The 17,931-nt window shown below is 45.6% G+C and overlaps 7 protein-coding genes across 7 annotated transcripts; 1 reads left to right on the top strand and 6 right to left on the bottom strand.

Moving 5' to 3' along the window:
* The first annotated feature begins 832 nt into the window (after positions 1-832).
* Positions 833-1,583, top strand: LOC117146807. The gene is made up of 2 exons (XM_033313351.1): positions 833-952; positions 1,093-1,583. The coding sequence occupies exons 1-2, from the start codon at positions 845-847 to the stop codon at positions 1,447-1,449; spliced, it is 465 nt and encodes a 154-aa protein (XP_033169242.1). The 5' UTR covers positions 833-844; the 3' UTR covers positions 1,450-1,583.
* A 520-nt stretch (positions 1,584-2,103) lies between these two features.
* On the bottom strand, positions 2,104-3,275 carry LOC117146799 (pupal cuticle protein G1A). Its single transcript, XM_033313339.1, has 2 exons — positions 3,215-3,275; positions 2,104-3,138 (listed from the first exon to the last, which is right to left on the bottom strand). Exons 1-2 carry the CDS (start codon positions 3,215-3,217, stop codon positions 2,143-2,145), a joined length of 999 nt encoding a protein of 332 aa, XP_033169230.1. The 5' UTR covers positions 3,218-3,275; the 3' UTR covers positions 2,104-2,142.
* Positions 3,276-4,820: 1,545 nt separating this feature from the next.
* LOC117146809 lies at positions 4,821-5,474 on the bottom strand. The gene has a single exon (XM_033313353.1). It carries the CDS (start codon positions 5,391-5,393, stop codon positions 5,031-5,033), a length of 363 nt encoding a protein of 120 aa, XP_033169244.1. The 5' UTR covers positions 5,394-5,474; the 3' UTR covers positions 4,821-5,030.
* Positions 5,475-6,865: 1,391 nt separating this feature from the next.
* On the bottom strand, positions 6,866-8,225 carry LOC117146796 (pupal cuticle protein G1A). Its single transcript, XM_033313336.1, has 2 exons — positions 8,134-8,225; positions 6,866-8,031 (listed from the first exon to the last, which is right to left on the bottom strand). The coding sequence occupies exons 1-2, from the start codon at positions 8,134-8,136 to the stop codon at positions 6,943-6,945; spliced, it is 1,092 nt and encodes a 363-aa protein (XP_033169227.1). The 5' UTR covers positions 8,137-8,225; the 3' UTR covers positions 6,866-6,942.
* Positions 8,226-9,405: 1,180 nt separating this feature from the next.
* Positions 9,406-11,603, bottom strand: LOC117146790 (calphotin). The gene is made up of 2 exons (XM_033313329.1): positions 11,553-11,603; positions 9,406-11,467 (listed from the first exon to the last, which is right to left on the bottom strand). The coding sequence occupies exons 1-2, from the start codon at positions 11,553-11,555 to the stop codon at positions 9,497-9,499; spliced, it is 1,974 nt and encodes a 657-aa protein (XP_033169220.1). The 5' UTR covers positions 11,556-11,603; the 3' UTR covers positions 9,406-9,496.
* A 3,026-nt stretch (positions 11,604-14,629) lies between these two features.
* Positions 14,630-15,682, bottom strand: LOC117146808 (basic salivary proline-rich protein 2). The gene is made up of 2 exons (XM_033313352.1): positions 15,313-15,682; positions 14,630-15,282 (listed from the first exon to the last, which is right to left on the bottom strand). The coding sequence occupies exons 1-2, from the start codon at positions 15,662-15,664 to the stop codon at positions 14,630-14,632; spliced, it is 1,005 nt and encodes a 334-aa protein (XP_033169243.1). The 5' UTR covers positions 15,665-15,682.
* Positions 15,683-16,980: 1,298 nt separating this feature from the next.
* Positions 16,981-17,931, bottom strand: LOC117146805 (cuticle protein 16.5). The gene is made up of 2 exons (XM_033313348.1): positions 17,843-17,931; positions 16,981-17,711 (listed from the first exon to the last, which is right to left on the bottom strand). Exons 1-2 carry the CDS (start codon positions 17,843-17,845, stop codon positions 17,085-17,087), a joined length of 630 nt encoding a protein of 209 aa, XP_033169239.1. The 5' UTR covers positions 17,846-17,931; the 3' UTR covers positions 16,981-17,084.

The following is a 17,931-nucleotide window of genomic DNA, read 5'->3' as shown; positions in this document are numbered from 1 at the left end:
TGGATGACCCATTGCAACAATTAATAACGGTTATGCCCGCGAGATTTATGAGCAACGACAGATAAACAAGACCGAAGCGCTTTGGCCGCCTCAACCGCCAAATGTCATAAAAAATCAGAGACAAAACCCGAATTGCTGAATTGCTTAGAAACCAGAAGAGCACTCACAAATTTGTATAATTAAGGAAAAGAGCGAGTGCGAGTTCGAATTCACACGCGGTAGGGGGCGTGCCGCGCTCGTAAAAACAAAACTAACGCGACGCCAAGCCCAAATCTGGGAATACACTGGGAGAAATGAACAGGTGCAGCTTATACTACATTTCATTTTCTCTACTAAGAGCTTGAACATATATTTCTGAAAAATTATAGGACTAGAGCAACTGCTAAGTATTAACCATATTACATTCTTACCATATTACTTTAATGAAGTCGAATTCAAATTTTTAAATTATGAATCAAATTTTACTTATGCTGTATTTACTCCAATATAAAAAATACTGGTCTGGCACTAGATTTTCTCCGTGTGTATGGACTCTATAAGGCGAACGTGGTTTTTCCACGTCGAGACAATTTGGGGCTTCTATGCCGGATGAGTCGTGGGACATCGAACGAGCCGCGATGACAAGCGAACATGACGAACTTCTCGGAGCAGCTGGGACTTCTATGGAGTCTATGGAGACCACTCTGCCGTCCGGTTGCCTGCCACCGCCTTGCCCGTTGAGTAATGGGCCCTGTCCGCCGCCGACATGTCCGTCGCGCCAAGGCGTTAAAATCATCAGTTGTAAAGTATCTGGGGTGCACATCGCGATTCGCGCTTGCCAGCGTATAAAAACTACACTCGGTCGATGGATCAGCAACAGTTGATCGCCAGCGTCCACCCGGTGCATACACAGCTCCAAGAATCCCAATCCTTTCAAGCAACACACCGTGCTCACCTAAAGGTTTCCGAAATGGTAAGTGCTCAAGCCGGGCTGGATTCATTGCTCCTCCTTGCAAGCAATAAAGGAGTTCCACAAAAGCCGCTTTTAAGCACAATGTTGCATACTTTAAGTGACTCCCAGTGCTTTTTCATCCCACGATTCCTTATCCGCAGAACTCCGTAACCGTACTCGCCATCTTCGCCGCCTCCTTGGCCTTCTGTGCCGGCGATGTGTCGCACTTGTCGCGCAGCTATCTGCCTCCTTTAAGCGGCGGGTACTCCGGCTACTCCTCGTATCCGTCGTACTCGAGCGGATCTGGTTATTACTCGGGCGGCGCTAGCTATGCCTCGCCGATCATCTCGTCCAGCTACAAGAACTACGCGGTGCCGCAGTACACCACCTATGCCACGCCCTCGCGCACCTACTTGCCCGCGGATGCGGGCTACACCGGCTACTCCGGCTACTCGGGCTACTCCGGCTACAATGGATTGGACACCAAGTACGGCAGCAATGGTGGCTACGTCTACTAGGCGCTAATCCAATTTTCGGGAGGTCAGCAGCAATGGAGCCAGCAGACAAACTATATATTCCTCTAATCTTTTTTTTTTCTTGGCTAAGCAATTTTGTTTAATGGCTACTAAATATTTTCGAATGCTTAATGACGAATAACAAATTTCATGGCGTATTTATTTGGAGAGGGAGTTTATTTTTCAAATCCCTCACTGGAGATCTTCATTTTTGAACATTTTTGGGGCGAACCGAGTAGTTCTATAAATACGGATACAGATCCTGAATAAACGTTTTCGAACATTTTGGTATTCCTACCTGAGTATTAAAAAAAATATATATTTAAAAGTGAAAAGTATAAAAAAGTGAAAAGAATTGCAAGTATCAAGTAACTGATAGTCGATTTTAGTTATGAAAATCTGTCAGATACTTGCAATATCCATTAGTGTTAAAGTATCCTAAGGTATGCTAGACTCGTCTATAAGTATGCAACACAGTAGAGATAAGCGTTTCCAAGCGTTAGATCTAAATTTATATAGCGCTTCAATATCTAAGTAAAGGGTAGCTAATAGTCGCAGCACTTGACTAAAAAACCATTTTTAAAATGGCTTAGTATACTACTCAAGTAATTAATTTCATGCCTTCCCAACTTTATTTTGATTAAATAAAAAAAAAAATGCATACAATATAATCGTTATTTTTTCGAAATGATCCTCTCAATGCTTCAGGCGGTACTCGTAGCCTCCATTGGAAGCGTAGGAACCCGATTTGTGTCCAGATCCGAAGCTGGAACCAAAGCTAGATCCGTGACCAGAACGCAGACCCGATCCTTGAAGCAGTCCATGGCTGGAGCCAGATCCGTATCCGTGGCCAGATCCTGAGCTGGAGCCCGAGTAGCTCACATGGGAGACAGCTGGGGCGGCATAGGTCTTGCTGGAAACCGATGGTGCGGCATACGATCCATGGGATAGCGATGAAGTGGAGTGCGATGATCCGTGGGATACCGCTGGAGCGGAGTAGGATGATACCGCTGGGGCGGAGTAGGATGAGGCAGCCGGGGCGAGATATTGCCTGGAAGGAGCGGCCACTGGTGCGGAATAGCTCGTGTGGGAGGCAGCTGGAGCGGAATAGGAGCTATACGATGCAACTGGAGCTGAGTATGAGCCACTGGAACCTCCCGAGGAGGAGTACGATCCATGCGACACGGCTGGAGCGGAATAGCTCTTGTGGGAAACGACAGGAGCGGAGTAACTGCTGTGGGATACTGCAGCTGGAGCCAGGTACTTCCGGGATGGAGCAGCCACGGGAGCGGAGTAGCTGGTGCGGGAAGCAGAGGAGTACGATCCATGTGACACGGATGGGGCGGCATATGAGTTGTGGGCTGCAGCTGGCGCGGAATACGAGACATGGGATGCCGATGCCGCTGGTGCGGAATAGGATACATGGGACACAGATGGAGCGGCGTAGGAGGAACCACTCGAGCTGTAGCTACCATGCGATGCAGCCGGAGCTAGGTACTGCCTGGAAGGAGCTGCCACGGAGTGGGACCTGCGTGCATAGGTGGCCGCTGGAGCTGCATACGATCCCGAGGAACTGGACGCCGCTGCACTGTATCCACTCTGGGCGCCCACTTTCGGCGGCAGATAGGTGTTACTCAATGGCGTCACCAGGCCCACGGAGGCCAGGCCCAGAATCAGAATGGCAAAGGAGTGCTGCAACATAGAGTGTGAATCCCAGATTCATTAGGGAATATAAGTATATGTATATGTACGCAACTGGTGTACCTACCATCTTGATGGACTTTTGGACTTCGAACGTTTTCTAGCTGCTGTTCCAGCGTTGTGGGAAGTGAAACTGATGGCACAACCGAAGTGAGCCGACACTTTTATAGGAGACCTTAGGCCCCAAATCGCACATAGGTATGCAGGTGAGTACAAATCCCCGAAAGACGCACACACCGAATAGGAACTCAAAAAAAGATACTATAATGAAAGAAATAGAAGTGAAGCGCAAAAAATAAAGCAATACCATTAGAACGCAATGGAATGGGGCGGCAAGAGTTAGTGGTTGGTGTTGATGATGATCAGATCCAACTAACACTGGACTACAGGGTATGGGCAAGCACTTGACTGATCACTTAAATGATATCTGAATAATTTAAGAAAATCATTTAAAAAAAGTGGAAAGCAAGCCTAGCTTCTTGCGTTAGTATCTGTTACTTTTATAGCAGTCGCATCTTTGTTTTGCCAAGTTACTTGTATCTACAAGTTGCACTTGTTAAGCTTATTAAATTATGAAGTAATCTTTAAAATTACAAGTATCTATAAGCAGAAATAACCCAGCGGTTAGTTGGTAGAATCCCTAAACTGAGCCATAGCAAGTCTTTATTACTATAATTATGTTTCTTAACCCCAAACCCGGTTGCTTAGTGCTTAGTGCCAGTAAAGAATGACGCGATTGGTGGATGGATGTCGTAGACTCTATTTATTTGATCGTTTATTTTTAGCCCTGTCCATTTCGGAAGTCGCCGAACGTAATTAATGATTCGCTGTGCCGGCGGGTGAGAAGTTCAATCCCAGCTAATCCAAACCCGCCGAAATGTTGGCTAGTCTCACAGTTCAGCGACTGGGGATCATCGAATCGCAATGGATCGAATTCAATCTTATATTCTTATATCGATGGGTGGACCATGCAATGTAAGCCCGCATTTTGGAGCCACGATTGCTCAGCAACTCACATTAATTAATGTTTGCTTGTACCCAAAAGTTTATGTCTTTTGCGTGCGTTTATACAATTAAAACAAAATGCTAACTGAAGAGGAATTAACAACAAACAAAAACAATAGCCAAACACCGATTATGATCATTGTGTGTGATGTTCAAAATACCCTTGTACATAGTATGCATGTAGGTCTATATGGTCATGCAATTTGCATGCTCAAAAAATGTCAGAGTCATTTGGGGGAATTTCTTGTTAAACAATTTATCGCCATAGCTGCTATGATAAGCACTTAATTTACTACCTGTTTATTGTTGTCAACAAAAGCTTGAATAATGCGATTATGAGAAACCATATGCGAGTATGATAGTATGATAGAGCCTAAACTATTTATTCTACGAAGATACATTCAAAGTTCTGCGTAATATACCACTTTTGGTTTATGAAAATGTGCTATACATTTTATGGAGATATAATAATATATTAATCTCGTGCCTGAAACTACTATACCCGTTCGAATTAGAGTATATCGCGATGGTAAGATACAAAAAAAACATGGCTTTGAGCTGCGTACTTGAATGAGGTGAATAGTTAATGTGCGTTGTTTTGCCAGTTCACTTTTGACTGAGGATCGGTTGGATGGAGTCACCTCGACGCCGAAAACAATTCTTCCTGTGCAGTGAATAGCCCATTCTGTTTGGTATTTGAGAAAATGTGCTATATTATTTAATTTGTGCTCAGTGAAAACTTATAACTAGTGAAGCTCAAGACATATGTATCTTAAGGTATCTTAAGATTTAAATCACTGCGTATCTTGTGGGTTCAGTTTGTCAAGATATGTTGATCAGTATCTTCCTTTAATTTCAAATCAATTGAAGCATAGTTCTCACTTCCGCTGTCTGGACTTTTGGGCCAGATCCTTGGCGTAGGCCACGAACAGGATGTTGTGCTTGCTGGCCACCGGCTTCCCGTCATCCTGGTCGTGTCGTACCTGCAGGGTGTCCGAGTCCAGGGTAACACTGCCCACCGGCTGACCCGGCTTGATGTAGTAGTTCTGACCCAGCGAAGTGGGTCGATGCTCGGTGACGAAGTGATAGCGCATCGGTTCCATCTCCTCGATAACCAGCTTGGGTCTGCTTGTGGTCACATTGACGAGCATCGTTTCTATTTCCGTCTGGCTCACCGGTTGGGCGCCAGTTGAAGCTAGCAGCGCCATTGCAACGATGACAGCACTTGACTTGGTCCACATGACTGAAATCCGATTCCTGCTGCGAACGATGGCTCAATGCGTTCCCGAACCGATCTGCAGCATTCTTTTATATCCTGAGCCTGCAGGAAGAGCCCTCTTTTGCCAAATGAATGAATGGCCTGATTCTTGGGGATCTCAGCGCCTTTCGATGGCTTTGCCTCATTGACTCACTGCCTCTCGCTTTGCGCATAACAAGTTTTTGAACATTAACCCGATTTCGACGCTTATATATATATGTATATATTGGGTATATGTGTATTTATATCGAGTGTATATAATGCACACACGGCACTTTGGTCCATTCACAAGAGAAACCCCGAAGAGGCAGTGGAAAGAGCAAACAGAAATGCAAATTCGGACATCCAATTCGCCATATATATATATATATATATATATATATATACATATATATATCCGTATAGGGAACATAAATTCACGTTGCCAGTTGCACGATCTTGGTGTTTTGATTTGATTTTTTTGCATTTTTTTCCACCTCGATCCGTATAATTAATAAGCTCGACTTTTAATGGCAAATAAATGTTAGCTAGACGCGATTATTTATCATTTTGCTCGATATATATATTTATGAGTGCTCGGATCCGTTCCTTCCTCTATAGCTATGGTCTCAGATTTGTATAGCATTTGTCTAGCACATTTTCACGATTTTATAAAGTCATATATTGGATTGCAATAACCGTTGACTGCTTAATTGGCTGTGATGTTGCGATTTTATGACAATTTTATAGGATTTAAAGGAGACAAGGTGAAATAAAAGTGGGTTGTTTCTTTTCTACTCATTGTTATGCTAAAAACATTGATTTGCAATTTTTGGAAGCTGTGCAATAAACTTAATGGCAGAAAGTTTACCCAAAAAATAACAACTATCTAGTCATTAAAAACCAGGTTCTAATTAAAAAAGAAATCGAATTTGCGATTGCTTTTTATTTTACGTTTCTTTAAGTGGCTATTTACATTTAAATTTTATGGGCATTGTTTTCTAAATCAAAGGAATATATAAAATATTTTATTGTCTTCAAAGAACAAAAGGTGTAATTTTGTTTATTCCCGGATATATGAAACCGCGATTATGTCTGTTGCGGAATCTCCTTATGACTTAATAGAAACTTGGAACTGGACAAACCAGAAAAATGTTAGCTTTTATTGCAAAGAACCAGGATTAGGTCAGCAATATGGAGCATTTAGGGTATCTATTTAAAATAGTAGATAAAATGTATAAACATTTTATGGTATATATTAAAATGACAAATGTTAAGAATAATATATGAGGTACTCCAATCAATTCAATAAATAAAGCATACAGCTCTGGTAGAACTAAATAAAAAATCCCCTACAGAACTTAATATTCAACCGCGAAATTCCAAGTATTTCCATTAATAAGAAATCTAGCTAATCGTTTAAATAAAAATCCATTAAATGGTATAATTTTAATTCCAAAATGAAAGATTTCTCTGTTTTAAGCATATTCGATTTATTGTAAGAAAAAAAAAGGTTTTCGTCGTATGATTAGCTTCGTTTTGGGATGCAGTCTTTAGTAGACGTATCCGCCGTTGGAGCCGTACACGGTGCCGGAGGATCCGGAGTAGCTGCTGACCACAGCGGGAGCCGAGTAGCTGGACACAGCCGGAGCGGAGTAGGTCTTGGTCACCACTGGGGCGGTGTAGGTGGACACAGCGGGAGCGGTGTAGGTGGACACAGCTGGGGCGGAGTAGGTCTTAACCACGGCGGGGGCGGTGTAGGTCTTGGTCACCACAGGAGCAGTGTAGGCCTTGGTCACCACGGGGGCGGTGTAGGTGGACACAGCAGGAGCAGAGTAGGTCTTGACCACAGCGGGAGCGGTGTAGCTGGAGACAGCTGGGGCGGAGTAGGTCTTGACCACAGCAGGAGCGGTGTAGGTTTTGGCCACAACGGGAGCGGTGTAGGTCTTGGTCACCACGGGGGCGGTGTAGGTGGACACAGCTGGAGCGGAGTAGGTCTTGACCACAGCGGGAGCGGTGTAGCTGGAGACAGCTGGGGCGGAGTAGGTCTTGACCACAGCGGGAGCGGTGTAGCTGGAGACAGCTGGGGCGGAGTAGGTCTTGACCACAGCAGGAGCGGTGTAGGTCTGAGAGTATCCGGACACGGCAGGAGCAGAGTAGGTGGACACAGCAGGAGCCGAGTAGGTCTTCACAACAGCGGGAGCGGTGTAGGCCTTGGTCACCACGGGAGCGGTGTAGGTCTTGGCCACCACAGCGGGAGCGGAGTAGGAGGAGTACGAGGAGACAGCTGGGGCGGAGTAGGTGGTCTTGGTCACCACTGGAGCCACATAGCTGGCAGCGGGCTGCTCGTAGGTCTCCTCAGCGGCGGTCTCAACGGCGGCCTCGACGGCAGCTGGAGCGGCATAGGATTCGCTGGTGAAGGAGGCAGCTGGGGCGGAGTAGGACTCGCTCTCGTAGGTGGAGGCAGCGGCGGCGGGAGCGGCATAGGTCTCGGAGGCGGCGGCCTCGACGGGAGCAGCCTGGTAGGACTCGTAGCTGGTGGATGCAGCGCCCGAGTGGGGAGGCAGGTAGGTGTTGGTCAGGTGGCTGACATCGGCGGAGGCCACGGCCAGAAGGGCGAGCGAGAGGATAGCGAAGAATTTCTAGAATCGATTGAATGGAGCAATATTTAGTATCTCATTTGGCCAGCGGAGCACCCTATATTATCCCGGGGACCGAGGATCACTCTGGACACTGGAGCTTACCATGTTGCTGGGACCGAAGTTGTGAGAACACTAGTACCTTCTCCACAGCCAATCTGCCTATTTATAGTCGCCGAAAATGTCTGGCCAACTTGATACACGAATGTCAAAAGGCGCTACAAAAAACCAGAACAAAACGCACACCGATGGCAATACAAACTATATCGTCTATACCCAAAAACCCGCCATTAGAAAATAAAAGAGCCATAATAATGAAGCTTTTCGCCCGCGAAGCTCATTAGTCGCCCATAATATTCCGCGACTTTTCTCCGTTTCACTCCCCTGCTGATTTTGATTCCCATTCCCATTCTGAATCTAAATCCAATTCTGTTCGCCGATCGGAGATGATGATGATGTTGTTGATATACTAGACATGAGAAATGGCAAACACAGGCTGTACGAAACTCGTTATTGAACTCCATTCATAAGTCGCGGCTCCGTCTTACTTACCCATCATCCATCAAAGCGGAACCCAGACGCTACATATATGTATCTACATATCCAAAAGCCCTCGAAGAAGAGCAATATTAACCGAGTTCTGAGCAGTTACTCCATTAATCATTGGCGGGGAATTACCCGGAAAACAATGGCTTACAACGGGGGAAACTGGCATGGAAATTGACTAAAGTTGCACACTTGAGATCGCTTTGTTGCAACTCTTGCAACCTTGTAACATATTGGGTCATTCTTTATCTCTTCTCATCGAAAAAATATATAATCTTAGTTCTTGTGAGGCAAGTAATTACACTCTATTAATTGCTAATAGAAACATCCATAAATATCAGCAGATTTGGTATTCCATTTGGCTATTAGATGATAATGTATCTACTTGATAATTTATTATAATTCAAAGCCGCTTTGGGCTGATTTATAAATTGGTGGCTTAACGTTTAGCGAAGTGGTCATAATTTAAGTCACCACACATTGAAGATGAAGTTTAACGATAAGTACTGGAATTTCCCGATTTATTGTAAATATCTGGGATATATTTATCACGTCCGCTGAGTTTCGAAATCAATGCCTTCTGGTTACTGCTGTAGGTAATCCTGTGCCATCCTGTGAATTCTCAGAATAGTAATGAGTATCGGGTAGTCGAGCTACTTGACTATCATGTTTTTTTGTTATTTTTTAAGCAATCTCAAATGAAATTAGTTAAACTTATCATACTGATAACAAATGTCTCACTTGCTCCTTTTCTCTGAAATATTAAAATGAAAAAGTATTTTTAATAAAACAAAAACAATTTATTGATTAACAAAATTATAAGGTGCTAGAAATTGGCTACGTAACACTAAATTCAGCTGAATCGTTGAATACCCAACTCGATGCGAGTTCGGACCTCCGCTGGGGTCCGTTCACGGGCATCCTACTTGTACAGGTAACCACCATTGGCGGCGTAGCTGGTTCCGATCTCCACGGGACCGGAAACCGCAACCGGAGCTGGAGCGGCAACTTGAACTGGAGCAGGAGCGGGCTGGGTGTAGGTCACCTGCTGTTGCACCGCTGGTGCTGAGTACTGTACAATGGGTTGGGCTGGCTGTTGGACTTGGATGGGAGTTGGTGGTGCTGGCACAAAGGACTGCTGCAGTTGAACTGGAGCAGGAGCTGGAGCTGGAGCTGGAGCTGGAGCTGGGATGGAAATTGGAGCCGGAGCAGGAGGCGAGATCACCACGGGTGCTGGAGCAGGAAGGGACACCTGAACCGGAGCTGGAGCTGAAGCTTGCTGAGGCGTCTGGTAGGAGTAACCACTGTACTGCGGCTGCTGCACAATCTGCTGAACGGGCTCAGGGATGGAAACGGGAGCAGGAGCGATGTAACTCTGCTGGATTACAGGGGTTTGCTGAACGTTCTCTTGAACCACAGGAGCCGGAGCGGAGTAGCTCTGCTGAACTACAGGAGCCTGCTGGATAACGGGGGCTTGCTGAATGGTCTCTTGAACCACAGGGGCTGGAGCGGAGTATGTTTGCTGAACCACAGGAGCGGGAGCCGGAGCAGAGTAGCTCTGCTGAACCACAGGTGCCTGCTGAGCCACTGCCTGAACCACTGGCGCTTGCTGCACCACTGGAGCTGGGTAGGAATAGGTCTGCTGAGCAACTGGAGCGGGAGCCGGAGCGGAGTAGCTCTGCTGAACTACAGGAGCCTGCTGGATAACAGGGGCTTGCTGAATGGTCTCTTGAACCACAGGGGCTGGAGCGGAGTATGTTTGCTGAACCACAGGAGCGGGAGCCGGAGCAGAGTAGCTCTGCTGAACCACAGGTGCCTGCTGAGCCACTGCCTGAACCACTGGCGCTTGCTGCACCACTGGAGCTGGGTAGGAATAGGTCTGCTGAGCAACTGGAGCGGGAGCCGGAGCGCTGTAGGTCTGAACCACTTGAGTTTGCTCCTGGACTGCTGGAGCTGGAGCGGAGTAAGTCTGCTGAGGCGCTGAAGCAGGGGCGGAGTAGGTCTGCTGAACGACAGGAGCAGGAGCTGGAGCAGAGTAAGTCTGCTGAACGGCTGGGGCGGGAGCACTATAGAATTGTTCCTGAACTGGAGCTGGAGCAGGAGCAGGAGCGGAGTAAGTCTGCTGAGCCACAGAAGCAGGAGCGCTGTAGTATTGTTCCTGAGCCACGGGAGCTGAATAAGTCTGCTGCACGGCCTGCACAGGAGCGGGAGCGGTGTAGGTCTGTTCCTGTACAACTGGTGCGGGTGCGGAGTATGTTTGCTGGACCACGGGAGCAGGAGCTGGAACGGAGTAGGTCTGCTGGAACACCTGGTGCTGTTCCTGCACTGCAGGAACTGGAATGGCAATTGGAGCGGGTGCTGGAACGGTAGCGGCAGCTGGGGCGGTGTAAGTGGTGGTGATGGTCTCCTGCTGTGGTGCAATGTTCGCAACCACTGGCTCCGGAGCGGGCACAAATTGCTGGACGGGAGCGGGTGGCAGATAGGCGTTCTTCACCGCCGTCTGTGTGGCAACCACAGGCTTGGGTGCTTCATAGATCACCTGGGGAGCCGGCTGTGAAACCTCCACGGGAGCAGGGGCGGGAGCTGGAGCGGAGATTGCCACTGGAGCAGGTGCTGGAATGGAAACTGGAGCTGGGGCTGGGACACTCTGATATTGCTGCTGTCCACTCGACTGGATGGTGAAGCTAGCCAGCGGAACCGAGGCCTGAATGGACTCCACTTGGGGATGGATCTGCGACTGGATGTGCTGCTGGAGCTGAGGCTGAACCAACTGCTGGAAGCTCGGCGCAGCGGACACCTCCTTAACCGGCAGAGGTGGCAGATACTGGGCACCCGGGCGTCCACTGACCACAGCCAGGCTGAGAGCAGCCACAACGATAAAGGCAAAGGTTTTCTAGGCAAGAGAGCAAAAACGTCACATATCACTTGTCAAATCACTTTAAAAAAATATATGAGAGGGAATCGAGATGGCCACTTACCATCTTCACTGGGGGTCACTGAATCTGAGGAAGCTAGAGGTGCACCGAGCGAACGTAACCGATTAACTGATGACCATCTTGGAGACCCCGTCTGCATTTATAGTTGGCAGCTCTCCCCTTAATTGGTGCGATATGCCTCCATGCCATGTGCCATGTGCCATCTGCCAGATGTTAAAACAACTCCATGGAGCGGGGGGAATGCTAATGCAGATGGCCAACAATGAAATCATGCAAAACACATCTCATTTCGGTGCGGATTATTAAATGGCCAAAAGCACGACTCACAGCGAACACTCGCCAAAGCCTCCGTGTGATAACAAACAGTCCAAAATGGCCAAATGTATGGTTACACATCCAAGTTTTTATGGTGCATTTTTAATTTTCACCGAGGAACTATAGAAATTTGCAGAAGATATTATATAAATGTTAATATAAATTATTAGAAAATATTCGATGTTCAAGAATTACATTTTTTTGCAATATGGCAAAAATGAATAAATGAATTTTATTTTTTTAATTTTTGTTTAAACGTGGAGAATATCATTTTCCTATATAGCTTTTTGCTTGATTTTTCTGTACCATGCATAATTTTTTTTCGGTGCATCTATGTCAAAAGCAAAGCTCAAATATTTATCAATCGCTTGTTGGCTTGGATTGTGTCCATCTGGTCAATTGACACCTTGGCCACTTTGACTTAAGTGCATTGCACTTCTGATTTCAGCAGGTAATGCAAGTTACATTGCCTTACAAGATTATTGCATTAGGTTTAAATACGTGAGATTGCATTCTGAATTTGTATTTATTGATAACATTTTTTGTGGTAAAATTATAAATATTTAGCTGTTAAGCATATGTGTTTATATGTTGCAACATTTTTGGCATAATGAAATAAGATTTATTAGTTCAGTGGCACCAACATTCTCTGGACAAACGCATGTGAGATTTTTCCTGCGACTTTCGTCTATTGTTTTAGCTCTAGGTTTTGAATTTATGACAAAATGTTAATCGCCTAAGGGCCCCACCAGGGCGATTTCCCAACAACATATAGATATCTACTGAGATCTCACTCGGTGGCAGAAACGTGTCCAACCTTCGGACATTTTCAATGGGCCATAAGTTATTGGTAATCAGGGGCCAGCGATTGTTTGGCGGGATCTCGATATGGATTCGATACGATTTCATATGCATCTCGTAGGCGTGTGTCGCGGAGATTATTATGATGGGCATGTCATGGGCTTACAAGATAATACAAAGACCACACTATGCGGATCTTCGGAGGCCATTCATTTGAATGCGAACTTCTTCTTCATCATCATCATCATCATCATCATCATCATCATTTTCTTCGTTTGCACCTGGCGCCCCAAACACGCGCCCCGCACGAAAAGCGAACAAAAACGCGCAGAAATGTGACAAATTGAAAACAAGGTAAGGTTCGAGTCCACAAAGGAAAATGTCAAGTTGAGGGCCTCTGACAACCGCGGGCACAGTCTGCCTTAATTATGACTAATTGCTGTGCGAACAGCCTCTATATATCCAAAAGCTAAAGCTCACGATCGTGATGAATATTCAGCGGAATTCGACTTTAGCGAAAATTGCAACAAGCCGCTGAATTGATTTGGATAAGCCACTTTCCATTTGCATGCACGACAAACGAAGGGCTTAAGCTTGAGTGAAAGATAGAAAAACTCAGATGTACAATCTATATCTTAATATCTATAAATAAATACTTCCAACTACTTAGTTCATTATTTTATAGATTATTTTTCTTAATAAGGTTATTTTACTAGAAAGTTTAGTGAAACAGAAGTAGCAGCACTAAACTGCCCAACTGATGTCAGTTGATGAACCAACTGATGTAAGTTGATGAACCAACTGATGTATGTCAGTTGATGAACCAACTGATGTCAGTTGATGAAGCGTGTCATAAAAGGTGACAAAAGCTCTCCCAAAAGACAAAAATACATTTTTTACCATTTGGCAAAGCCATAAAAAAGATATCATAAAGGCTTTTAATGTATTTACTGAATCGCAGGCAACAACAACACAATCAAAAGCCACATATAAATAATTCAGTGGAGACATAAAAAAAAAGGTGAATAGAAAATCAATTCGGGCTAGTTGAAGTCTATAGACTTTTGAAACGGGCGGCCAAACATGGGAGTTGAATAAGTCTGGTTTTAAGCTATGGAAAAATCCCCTTTTCGATAACCATCTTAAGTCCACGAAAAGAAGTTCATTACCATATCTTTATCTATGTTCTTTAGGGGAAACTCTTTGACGTCAGAAACTAGTTTGGCAAATGAAAAACAATATCGCGAAGCTAAAATTAACTCAGAATGTTCTTTGAATTTCGCTGAGATTAACTCAAATCGATTAAGTTTGCCCTTTAGGAGGGCAGCTTCTTTCTCTACTTCTTTTCTGTGACGTCAATAAAAAATTTGCACAGCGAAGACAATCATTTGAATTTATTTGTTATCTTCAAGTTGGATTTATTTTAGAATACGAAATGATAACAATAAATCCATTTTTAATTATGAGAATTTATTTGTTTTTAAGTTGTACATTTTTTACTTATCCATTGTTGTTGCATAGTTTATCATTACTGCTATTAACTTGTGGATGTTTTTTCTTAATTCTTGTACCATTTTGTTTAAACTTAATTCCCTCCAGAAACATATCAGAGTTCAATAAACCTTGATCGTGAATTATGTGTGCATAATTATCGTAGGACATCGGTTCTAGTCCACACCCAAATCACAAATCGTGTTTTTTATTTCAGCCTTTAATCGCCTTGTATTGATGCATAAAACATATGTACGTCTATGTATATATATACATAATATATGTATCAATCACGACGATAGATTGTCTCGTTTATGGTTATCAGTCAGTTTTGGCTAAGATTTCGATTAGCATAGAGACAATCGTTTTGTCTGTCCGCAGCTTTATGGCCAGCAGATGAACAAGAAATGAATAAAAACACAGGCAAAAACATACAAAACAAAATATGGATCATAATTTATGGCGAACATGTTGGATGAACTCCCCAATTTGGAGCTTTGAAGCCCATCGCATCACTTGGCCCTCTTGTAGACGTAGCCGCCATTGGATGCGTACACCGTATCCGCCGCACTCTTGGGATCGTCGGCCAATGGTGGTGGCACTACCGTCCTCTCACTGTCCTTTGGTTGCTCCTTCGCCGGCTCATCGGAGTAGCCCGGCGGAGCGGGTCCTCCGAAACCGGGTCCAAATTGCTGGTAGGGATTCTGGCCGGGCACAGGTCCGCCGAATCCCGCGGGCACATTAAATCCTGCTGGACTGGGTCCTTGGAAGGGACCCTGGGGATTTGTGAGGGGAAGTCCCTGGTTCGTCAAGAACTCCGGTGGATATGCGGATCCTGGGAAAGGCCCTCCCTGTGGCGGGAAGTTACCTCCTGGGAAACCATTGCCCGGTATTCCCTGTGGCCCGAAGGCACCTCCCTGTGGTGGGAACACTCCTGGCTGTGGTGAGAAGGGTGCTCCTTGCGGTGGGAATCCATTGCCAGGGATGCCTTGTGGCTGGAAGCCAGCTCCTTGTGGGGGAAACCCACCCACCTGCGGGAAGCCACCTGGCTGGGCGAAGTTACCAGCTTGCGGACCGAAAGGACCACCCGGTGGCAGTTGGAAGGCCGCATTCGTAGGACCCCCCGGGAATGCACCTCCATTGGGAGGACCCCCCGGGAATGCACCTCCATTGGGAGGACCTCCCGGGAATGCACCTCCGTTGGGATAGGCCGAAGGCACTGGTCCAATACCAGGTCCTCCTCCTTGCTCGACAGAACCTCCGCCGAAGCCGAAGAATGGTGGATAGATGGGCAGAGGGAAGTTTGGCGGCTGGACAGGCGATGGCGGAACGTTGCTGCCCGTGGGAATGGCATACCCCGGCGGCAGGGGCAGTCCAGTCGAGGGATAGAACCCAGATGGATCCTTCTGCACCTCCTGACCATCAGCGGCAGACCGTGTGGTCGGTTCCTGTTCCGCACTGGGCGGTATATATTCCTTGGGCAGGTGACTCACATCTCCGTTGATCAGGGGCAGAAGTAGGACCACAACGGCCCATGGCTGCATCATCTCGAGCTCCGGTTTGATCTCTGGGAGCTTGCACGGCGACGGTGGCTATGTGGCCACGGGCCCCAAATCCGCCATATATAAGACGGCATATCAACATATTACATAAATTCGCAGCCGGCTCATTTCACTTTCGCATTCGGCGAACGGAAATTGCTTTGCATCATCACAAAGGTTCCATAAATAGTCGCCAATCCAAAGCTGATCGAAGGTGCGAGGGGAGGTGCCAAAACTGAACTATAAAATTTAATTTAGCGGCCGGACTTTACATAAATAAACTAACGCCGAAATCGAATGTTAAATTCAGCATCGCACAAAGAAAAGAGGCGATAATGAAAAAGATTCAATAAACGAAAAGAAAGAACAATGACAGGGTAAAATTTTATTTGATTTAGATTCAAGTTCTTGCTCAGCTTTATGATAAATATTAAATTTTAAAAATTACTGCCCGAAAGGAAAAGGGTGTTAATTAAACGGGTGAAAAACGTCGATGAGGATCGTTTTGTTTGCTATAATATACTAAATAATGGTTTATGAATGATTTCAAAAAGTCTTGAGTAAATTACTTCAACTTTTCAGAAATGCCAAGCACTAGTTTTAAGATACTCAAAAGTTTAATAATTAAAATAGGAAAAGCATAAAGTTTCATGCTATATTTAAACTAAAAGCTCTTGGAAAACGCTTAAAATAGTCGCAGCTTCCAAGTTTAATCAAAGCTGCAAGCTGTTTATAAAAAGCCCAACTTAATCAAAGCTTTATATTATATTTGTTAACGCTAATACTAAGTTCAAACATTGATTCATGTTTAATGTTTATATTCTTGTCCTACAGGTTTTAGTGTTAACTAGTCGGAGAATTAAGCATTTTAATTTGCAAAATTACCAATATAGACTAATACCAATAAGTCTTCTTTACTTTGTATGGACATATCATTCGCATACTTTATTATATTTTTATTGGCTTATAAAGTGTCTCCTTTTGTCTTCTCTTAAGTATTAAACACCAATTTTATATTTATTTATAGTTCCACCAAACACTTGCTTTTGACGTTCGATTTTGAAAACGCGCCGCACCCAAACCGCATCAAAACAGCACCAAAACCGCCCCTAAACCGCAGCCAAACCGCACTCATGTCGCGCGTGGTTTTTAGTACGCTATTTTGGTATCCTGGACCGGAATTTTGATATAAAGAAAATATTAATACACTTGATATAAATGTTATTATTATTATTACTAGACGCTTGTTGTTGTAACTCTGAAACCCATTTTTAAAACAAAAGTATTTATTTAGATTATTGATGTTTCGGTTTATTTCGTTGTTAACAAAGTTTACAAAACAAAAAAAAATAGATGGTTAATTTGGGCAGTATGTAGTTATGTACACTATTTCGTGTTCAGTTGCAGGCCTCTTCGTTGAAGATCCCTACTTCCTGTAGACGTAGCCACCGTTGGAGGCGTACTGGGTGCCCACATCCACGGAGGGAGCAGAGTAGCTCACCGATGGGGCGGAGTAGCTGACGGCAGGAGCGGAGTACGACTGCTGGACAGCGGGGGCAGAGTAGCTGACCGAGGGGGCGGAGTAGCTGACGGAAGGAGCGGAGTACGACTGCTGGACAGCAGGGGCGGAGTAGCTGACGGAAGGAGCGGAGTACGTCTGCTGGACAGCAGGGGCGGAGTAGCTGACGGCTGGAGCGGAGTACGACTGCTGCACAGCGGGAGCGGAGTAGCTGACCGATGGAGCCGAGTAGCTCACGGAGGGAGCCGAGTAGCTAACAGAGGGGGCGGAGTAGGTCCTCTGGACAGCTGGTGCGGAGTAGGTCCTCTGGACGGCCGGTGCGGAGTAGGTCTGCACGGGAGGCAGGTACTCGTTGCTGGGGGCGACATAGGACTGCTGGATGGCTGGAGCGGCGTAGGTCTGCTGGACAGCTGGAGCGGAGTAGCTCACCGAGGGGGCGGCATACGAGCTCTGGACGGGGGGCAGGTACTCGTTGCTCAGGTGGCTCACATCGGCGGCCACGCAGGCGAACAGGGCGAAGGCAATAAGGAATTTCTGCAAGTAGGACAACACACTTCACACATTACAACACAACAATTTTTAGGCACCGCAAAAAAAATATGTCAAATAAAATTGTTAAACAGATGTATCCTTGTTTCAGGCCGAACTTGTAATCCTTCACTGACCATCTTGAGCTGAGGTTTCTGCGTTTTCAAGCGACTGTGCTGGATGAGCTAGAGGCTGCGACTGATGCCGGTCCCTACAGCCGCCTGTC

Source organism: Drosophila mauritiana, chromosome X, assembly GCF_004382145.1.
Source record: "Drosophila mauritiana strain mau12 chromosome X, ASM438214v1, whole genome shotgun sequence".
Classification (NCBI taxonomy): domain Eukaryota; kingdom Metazoa; phylum Arthropoda; class Insecta; order Diptera; family Drosophilidae; genus Drosophila; species Drosophila mauritiana.
The sequence above is the reverse complement of the archived record's forward strand: the minus strand, read 5'-3'. Positions and strand labels throughout refer to the sequence as shown.

Bases quoted from the DNA above. Each gene is read 5' to 3' on its own strand.
- LOC117146807 (XM_033313351.1), top strand. From the start codon at position 845: ATGGATCAGCAACAGTTGATCGCCAGCGTCCACCCGGTGCATACACAG. The intron at 953-1,092 runs GTAAGTGCTCAA...CCTTATCCGCAG, and splicing joins ACCTAAAGGTTTCCGAAATG to AACTCCGTAACCGTACTCGC.
- LOC117146809 (XM_033313353.1), bottom strand. From the start codon at position 5,393: ATGTGGACCAAGTCAAGTGCTGTCATCGTTGCAATGGCGCTGCTAGCT.
- LOC117146808 (XM_033313352.1), bottom strand. From the start codon at position 15,664: ATGATGCAGCCATGGGCCGTTGTGGTCCTACTTCTGCCCCTGATCAAC. The intron at 15,283-15,312 runs GTGCATTCCCGG...CTCCCAATGGAG, and splicing joins TTCGGCCTATCCCAACGGAG to GTGCATTCCCGGGGGGTCCT.